This window comes from Dermatophagoides pteronyssinus, unplaced genomic scaffold (genome assembly GCF_027571235.1).
Source record: "Dermatophagoides pteronyssinus isolate colony J.1.1.1.1 unplaced genomic scaffold, Derpt_VIB-CSIC_2022.12 sq0026, whole genome shotgun sequence".
NCBI lineage: Eukaryota > Metazoa > Arthropoda > Arachnida > Sarcoptiformes > Pyroglyphidae > Dermatophagoides > Dermatophagoides pteronyssinus.
In genome coordinates this window covers 61,169-68,919 of record NW_027461550.1, presented here as the reverse complement: position 1 = coordinate 68,919, position 7,751 = coordinate 61,169, and the positions used below count along the sequence as shown (strand labels likewise).

Genomic DNA, 7,751 nt, shown 5'->3' with positions numbered 1-7,751 from the left:
TTTATTTTTTTTTGAATTTCTGTCAGAATGGAACAAACGTCATTTATGAATAATGTTAGAATAATTAGAAAAATTCTTTATTGAACACGTGTGCCGTTTGTAAATTTTGGATTATTGTTTTTATTTTTCTCAAGAATTTCAAGAAAGATACAAAATTAAGTAAATAAACAATGGATGATTTTAAACAACTTGGTCTTAGTAATTGGCTTTGTAAGGCCTTAAAATCATTGGGAATAACTGGTCCATCAAATATTCAACGTGAAGCAATACCTATAATTTTATCATCAAAACGACCAAATGTTTTTGCCTGTAGCCGTACTGGTAGCGGTAAAACATTGGCATTTGTATTGCCAATTATCGAAACATTAGTCCGTGATCCTCGACCATATTATTCATTAATTTTATCACCTACACGTGAATTAGCTAATCAAATATATCAGATGATCAAAGCATTAACTGTGAATACATTTTCCGTGAAAACCTTATTAATTATTGGTGGTCAAAATCATGAAGAAGCTCAAGGGCTTTGGTTTGGAAAGCCAAATATTGTTGTTGCCACACCAGGCCGTTTATTAGATCATTTAACAAATCGTAATTTTTTAGATATTTGTGGAAACATTTCGATGATTAAATTTGATATGCTCATATTGGATGAAGCCGATCAATTGATTAGTCCTGGGTTTTGTCACCAATTAAAAGATATATTAAAATTTTTTGACAATATTGCCGAAGAAACAAAGCATCGACGTCAAACATTATTGTTCAGTGCAACATTGACTCATGCATTGGAAAAATTGCAAGAAATTATAACCAAAAAAGATAATGATGTAAAACCAGTTATCATTAATCAATTGCCTACAATAGATGAAGTTAAAACAGAATTGGCAACAAATTCTAGCCTAGATCAACGTTATCTTTTATGTCCAGAAGCGATTAAAGTCGTATATCTTGTCGAATGTATTCTCGATATAAAATTCAAACAATTGATTATATTTTGTCAGACTAAAAAAGAAGCCAATCTCATTCATAAAGTATTACTTTCACTTGGATTCGATGGTCCTGAATTTAATTTGAATCCTGTATTATTGAATTCAAATTTGAAACAACATCTTCGATTTGCTGCGTTAGAAACATTTCGTTCGTTAAAATCGAAAATATTAGTAACAACCGATATAGCTAATCGTGGTCTTGATTTACCTCAAGTTGATTTAGTAATCAATTTTAATTGTCCAAAATCTCCAATCGTTTATATTCATCGTGTTGGTCGAACATGTCGTAAACCAGATTTCAGATATGAGCAACCGATCATTCTACAAACAGTTGATGATGATGATGATGACAATAATGAAGATGATAATGATGATGAACAAAACCGTAAACGTAAAATATACAACAAAAAAAATCCAAATTCTTTAAAGCCAAGAAAACAGAAAATGTCCAAATGTCAGACATCGATCTATTTGGGTAAATCAATTACCTTGATAACACAATATGATTTAGAATTATTCAAAGCAATTGAATCATATATCGGTATTAAAATGGAAGCACAAGAAGTGGATGAAAAAAATGTTACACAAATTATTAAACAAACAGCTATAGCAATAAAAGAGGCAGAAATACGTATCGACCAAGAAGAACAAGAATCGAATCGTTATCCAAATATCAAACAGAATAAATCAATGAACAAACGCCAAAAATTGAAATAGATTATGAATCTGATATATTTATTTTATTTGTTTTTTCTGTTATATACTGTAAATTGGAAAAAAATTTCAAGTAAATGAAAAATTTTTTTGTTTTAATGAAAAAATCTATTTCCACAATTTTTTTATAGACATATTTTTTTCGGCATCTTTTTGCATCACTTTAGCAACGGCCATTTCAAAATCTTCTTGAGTTACGTGAACACGTCGTTCGCGAAGCGCATACATTCCAGCTTCGGTACATACGCCTTTAACTTCGGCACCACTTGCACCGGGCATAACTTCAGCAATTTTTCTCAAATTAATGCCACGTGTAAGATTCATTTTGCGTGAATGAATTTTAAGAATATCTAATCGAGCATCTTCATTCGGTGGTGGAAATTCAATTTTACGATCGATACGACCTGGACGTAACAATGCCGGATCAAGGATATCGATACGATTAGTGGCCATAATTACTTTGATATTTTTGGTTGCTTCGAAACCATCAAGTTGATTCAATAATTCCAACATTGTACGTTGTACTTCGGAATCACCGCCAGAACCCGATTCGATACGTGAAGAGCCAATCGAATCTATTTCATCCATAAAAATGATTGATGGTGCATGTTCGCGAGCCATGACGAACAATTCACGAACCATACGTGAACCTTCACCGATGAATTTTTGGACCAATTCAGAACCACTTACTCGAATGAATGTACAATCGGTGTGATGAGCAACAGCACGTGCCAATAAAGTTTTACCGGTTCCAGGTGGTCCATAAAGTAGCACACCTTTTGGCTGAGCGATACCAAGAGCTTCAAACAATTCCGGATGTTTTACGGGCAATTCTATAACTTCTTTGATCTCTTTAATTTGTTTATCCAATCCACCGACCATTTCATATGTTGAATCGGGTACCTTTTCGACCATCATAAGTGAAACAAGTGGATCAACTTTATTGGGCAATATTTTATGCAATGTATACGAATCATTTCGTAATGCAACACGACTATTTGGGGTCACATCTTTAATATCAATATTTTTATCAATATCGACAACGAATTTGCCTTCAGGATGAACTTTTACCAAAACTTTTTTCTTATCCATCGGTTTGACAACCTCACCAACATAGGAACCTTGTTCCTGTAATAATTGCAATTCTTCACGAAGCATACGTACTATTTTTGGAAAATTAAAAATTAAAAAATAATCAATCCAAAATATCAAGAAAAAACTCAGACAAAATTAAGCAAACCTTTGGCATTGAGTTCATTTCGTTGTGCTTGCAAACGTCGCAAATTTTGTGTCTTTTCATTGACAATCAATTGTAATTCTTCAATCTTTGTTATATAATATTGATGAAGACCATCACCAGATCTTTCATCAATATCCATCGGTTTAATAACCATGATTGTTTATTGTCAATATCTATATCAAACAAATTATAAATCAAATAAGTTCAACGAAATTAACAACAACAAAAAAAAGCGTTCACCAACTGAACAGTTTATGACAAATAATAAAAAAAAATTTGCAAATTCATGGCATCCATATGGTTCATTCATAAAGGAAATAATTTTTCTAAAATTTTCAATCGAAATGACAATAGATGGCGATATCAAAGTTTGATCAAAGTTAAGCGTGCGCATTTAAATAACATGCATGCATGAAAATTACATATACATTGATGATGTCTCTTGTTTCGACTTTGTATATTTCCACACATACACCATGGTCATGATGAAATGATAACACAAACACACAAACACATTTGCTAAATTGCCATGTAAAAAAAAAGATATTTTTTTGATGATTTGTATTTGTAATTTCCCAGACATACGGCGTGTAAAATAATCCATTTTTTAAAATCCGACAATTTTAACAAAAAAACATTCGAAAAGAATCTTAAAAACATCATTACTTAATGAAAAAATAGACAAAAATATTCATTTGTTTACTTTTTTCTCCTCTCTGGCTCTTTTTATCGGTTTTTTGTTTCAAAAACATTTAAACCAATAACTATAAAATATGTCAATCAATTTTATTACGCCATCCATCATTTAAACGACAATACGTAATAATAATCAATATAACACCAAGTGAAACAAGTTAAAACAATATAATATTAAATATCATAATTAATTTTTTTATAATTTTGTTTTCTTCAAATTATTATTTATTTATTTGTTTGCTACATTTGAAAACTTGTGATTGGAAACGATTATTGATTGTTTATTTGTTCTGTTGATTCGTTTATCCATTCTTTTTTTTCTTGTTCTTGGTCAATATTTGTGTTTGTTTTTATTACGATTTTTTTTTTTTTTTGATTTGCTATTCGAAGTCAATTCAAGAAGAAGGAGAAAAAATCCAAGAAAACAAAAAAAGGTAGGTTTTTCAAATGAAAAATATTTCGAATCTTTTTTTCACGTTCAAAAACGTTCGAAAAAAAATCATTCGAATTGTTCAGAATTTTCGAACATTTTTTTGTTATAGGGTGACTATACTTTTTTAAACTCCCATTTTTTATATTTACCAACTTTTATTAAGTATCATGGATTTTCTTTTCTGTTATCATAATTAAATTTATATTTTTATAATTAATCAACGATGATCTTTCTCATCTAATCATCATCATCATATGTTTTTTTTCGACAATGTCTCGAATGTCATTTTTGCCACACACACATACAAATCAGTTTTTTACCATCATTAACACCAATCACTATCATTCCTATGGTCTGGTTTTCTCCGGTTTATTTTTTTCAATATTTTCAATATAATTTCATTTTATCCATTTTATATTTAATTTTGTTGCATATTTTGTCTGTTGTTGTTTTTGTGTGTTTTTCCGAAACCAAACAGCATGTCTCTCTTTCTCTGTGTGTATGTATTGTGCCAATTTCACTTTCAATCAAACATCATGGTTGTCTTTTTTTGTCGTCAAAAAGAAGAGAAGAACAACAACAAAATCCATAGCTAAATCTTGTTTCTTTTCTTATTATTTCTTTCTTTTTCTCTCTTATTCAATCACAAATTTTTGTTGTAAAGATTCATTGCATGCAATAAATAAGTCAAACAGATAATAATTTTTCTCTCCAACGAAAATTGAGATTTTATTTTTCTCGTTTTTCGACAAACGACAATCATCGTTGATGATTATTATAATGATGATGATGATTGAAATGCGGGTGATGAGAAGTATAAAAAAAATTCCATTCTTGAATATCGTTTTTCCGCATTTTTTTTTGTAAATTTGTAACAGGTTTTTGTTTCTGTTCTCTTTTTATTTGATTTCAAATTACATGAATTTTTTATTATAATTGAAAAAAGATTCCTATTCGAATGAAAATCCTAGGACATTTTAGCTCAAAAATTTTTCAAAAAAGAATTGAAAATGACAATTTTAATTACATCTCATACAAAGCTTTTTACGAAAAAAAATATTTTGTTCTAATCATCATCATTTTAATTGGATCACATTTTGCACTTTTTTAAAATTCAAATCCTTTTGTCTTTCTATAATCTCTTTTAGTTGTTTTTCTGATAAGTTATTGTTCAATTTTTATCCTCTTTTCTTTCAAATATCGGCAATCATTATTAAAGAAAGTTTTTTCTTCCTCATAGTTTTTTTCTCGATCAAACTTTCATGTAATTTTTTCATATATAAAGTTTAGGGGGAGGGAAAGAAAAATTTACGACAAACAAAATCTAGTTCAACACGCGTCCAACACTGATAATATAGACGTGCACGAGTTTGTTGGAAATTTTTTCCAACTTTCTTGCTCTCTTGGTTTCTCTTTCTTTATAATTTTTAAATATCTCTTGAATACAAAATGTTGAATCAATTTTTTTTTGCATAAATGAAAGAGAATTTTCAAGAGAAAGAGAAAGATAGAAATTCAAATTGCTTTCATATTGGCCACGGACTTTTTTTTTTTTTGTTTTTTTGAGACAAAAATGCACGCACTACACTTTAGACACAGTTTTCTATGAAAACATTGTTTCAAAATATTTGTCATCATATTTTATATTTATTGATCGATTTATTGTTTATAAAATTTATAATTTTTTTGTTTTGTTTTTCATTCCATTCATACCCTGAAATAAAACGATTATCATTCATTCCTCAATCAGTTCATTATTGGATTTATATTGTTGTTGGTTATCTTTTGTTTATAAATAATAATAAATAACGGAGCCTTCGGGCTTGACTATGAGTGCGCTAGCAGATTTTTCTCATAAATTTGGCTCACAACCTCGGGAATTGAAGATTGGACAATCGTTTTTTACCGACGATGCTAATACAGTGTTTCATACAATTAGATGTAAGTTATGATGAGTTTTTTTAATTATAATAATTCATTTATGGTTGATGATTTGGCAGATGACTTTGTTCCAGCATCGATCGATCCGAATAAAACATCGTCAATGGATTTTGGCGAAAATGGAAAAGTAACAATTTCGATGCCAAATGTGGAAGGATCCGGTACGACTGAATCTGTATATCAAGGCCAAAGAAAACCTCATCAAAAAGAATGTGTCCTCATTATAAATAATGAAACTGGTGATATAACTCTTGAAAGACTCAACCAAAGTATGATTGTTAAAAAGGCACGTCTTCGTCAGGAAGATAGGATTGGAAAATCTTTGGTTCTTAACAGTAAACAAACGACTGGAACGTTATCAACGGTGAACAATAATATGAATGGGAATTCATCGTCATCGAATATTACTCAGGTCAACAAAAGTAATAATATGATGAATTCGGATAAAAAACTAATGCACAAAAATTCTATTGCGAATGGTCATCAGCAAAATTCAGCCAAAAAAACATCGCCATCATTATCAAATGGAAGTTCCAACTCTACTAGTTCATCTGTTAGGTCCAATGGAATATCAGCCAATAATAATAAAATCAATAATAGCACAATCAGCCCGCCATCAATGCCAGTGTTTAATACAAATAATAATACAAAATTGGTCAATAAGAATTCTCATCATCAAAATGATAATAATAATCTCGATTGGAAAATTAAGATGCCCGATCCACCTGATGTAATTAAATCTAAATCCAACTATTCTACAAATAAAAAGGCAACAAATAATTGTCTTTCGGAGTTATCTTTCAGCGAATCAAGCGATTCTGATGGTGAAAGCTCAAGTGATCATTTTAGTGATAATGATGATGGTAAAACAAATAAAAAAGTTAATACATTATCATCAACAAAATCTGGTCTTTCGTCATCATCATCGTCATCATCACTTTCGATAAATTCTGTTGGCCAACAACAACGTTCCACAGCAGCACCAGCCGCACCTTCCATGCCTTCATTTGTTGCTACATTATCTACTCCAATATTTAATGGTTGTTCCATAGATGTGATTAATGATACGAAGAAAAATACTGCTACGGCTACCAGTGGTAGTAAGGCATTAACACTTTCTGAAGATTCTGATTCATCATCCGACGATAATGATAATGATGGTGGTAAAAATAAAAAGTCATTCAAAAAAATATCAATGAAAAGGACAGCAACGTCATCGAACAATGATATTTTATTAGTCGATAATTCAAAAGCCAATAATAATTCAGTTTTTAATTCAATGCCTAAATTGAGTCAATTAAGTAAGTATTCATATAGGTACATTGATTGTTTTAATTGATTACTGATCTATTGAATTTTTTTCTATACAATTTTAAATTTAGGTCAAGATTTGCAACTCAGTGAAAGCGACAGTGATGACTGAGAAATTACAACAACAGCAGCAACAAAAAAAGTGAAGGAAAAGAAAAATTTATTTTGAATCCATACACGAAATTGTTTTATTTGTTTTTTTTTCTTCTTAATACATTGTTAACTTATTTTGCTATTATTTAATCATTCATTTCTCTATCTTTATTGCATTTTTGTTCCACAATGGATCATGATGGATTTTTTTTCCAATGAATAAAAATCTTTCTTTTTTTTTGTGTGTAACCGGATATATATTTCAAGAATGAAAACAAATTGTCGTTTATAAATGGCAAGTTTATGGCCAATATACTTTTAATGTATCAATTGG

General features: G+C 29.8%; 3 protein-coding genes across 3 annotated transcripts; 2 read left to right on the top strand and 1 right to left on the bottom strand.

The window, feature by feature from the left end:
• The first annotated feature begins 56 nt into the window (after nucleotides 1-56).
• On the top strand, nucleotides 57-3,605 carry LOC113791771 (putative ATP-dependent RNA helicase DDX49). Its single transcript, XM_027341596.2, has one exon. It carries the CDS (start codon nucleotides 171-173, stop codon nucleotides 1,704-1,706), a length of 1,536 nt encoding a protein of 511 aa, XP_027197397.2. The 5' UTR covers nucleotides 57-170; the 3' UTR covers nucleotides 1,707-3,605.
• On the bottom strand, nucleotides 1,698-3,097 carry LOC113791773 (26S proteasome regulatory subunit 8). Its single transcript, XM_027341598.2, has 2 exons — nucleotides 2,944-3,097; nucleotides 1,698-2,866 (listed from the first exon to the last, which is right to left on the bottom strand). Exons 1-2 carry the CDS (start codon nucleotides 3,095-3,097, stop codon nucleotides 1,812-1,814), a joined length of 1,209 nt encoding a protein of 402 aa, XP_027197399.1. The 3' UTR covers nucleotides 1,698-1,811.
• A 152-nt stretch (nucleotides 3,606-3,757) lies between the features above and the next one.
• On the top strand, nucleotides 3,758-7,666 carry LOC113791772 (uncharacterized). The gene is made up of 4 exons (XM_027341597.2): nucleotides 3,758-4,073; nucleotides 5,823-6,013; nucleotides 6,073-7,314; nucleotides 7,396-7,666. The coding sequence occupies exons 2-4, from the start codon at nucleotides 5,902-5,904 to the stop codon at nucleotides 7,434-7,436; spliced, it is 1,395 nt and encodes a 464-aa protein (XP_027197398.2). The 5' UTR covers nucleotides 3,758-4,073; nucleotides 5,823-5,901; the 3' UTR covers nucleotides 7,437-7,666.
• Nucleotides 7,667-7,751: the final 85 nt, after the last annotated feature.

Excerpts from the sequence above, each read along its gene's own strand:
- LOC113791772 (XM_027341597.2), top strand. The coding sequence starts at position 5,902 with ATGAGTGCGCTAGCAGATTTTTCTCATAAATTTGGCTCACAACCTCGG. Across the intron at positions 6,014-6,072 it reads AGTGTTTCATACAATTAGAT|ATGACTTTGTTCCAGCATCG; the intron begins GTAAGTTATGAT and ends ATGATTTGGCAG. Across the intron at positions 7,315-7,395 it reads GCCTAAATTGAGTCAATTAA|GTCAAGATTTGCAACTCAGT; the intron begins GTAAGTATTCAT and ends TTTTAAATTTAG.
- LOC113791773 (XM_027341598.2), bottom strand. The coding sequence starts at position 3,097 with ATGGTTATTAAACCGATGGATATTGATGAAAGATCTGGTGATGGTCTT. Across the intron at positions 2,867-2,943 it reads AAATGAACTCAATGCCAAAG|TACGTATGCTTCGTGAAGAA; the intron begins GTTTGCTTAATT and ends TTCCAAAAATAG.
- LOC113791771 (XM_027341596.2), top strand. The coding sequence starts at position 171 with ATGGATGATTTTAAACAACTTGGTCTTAGTAATTGGCTTTGTAAGGCC.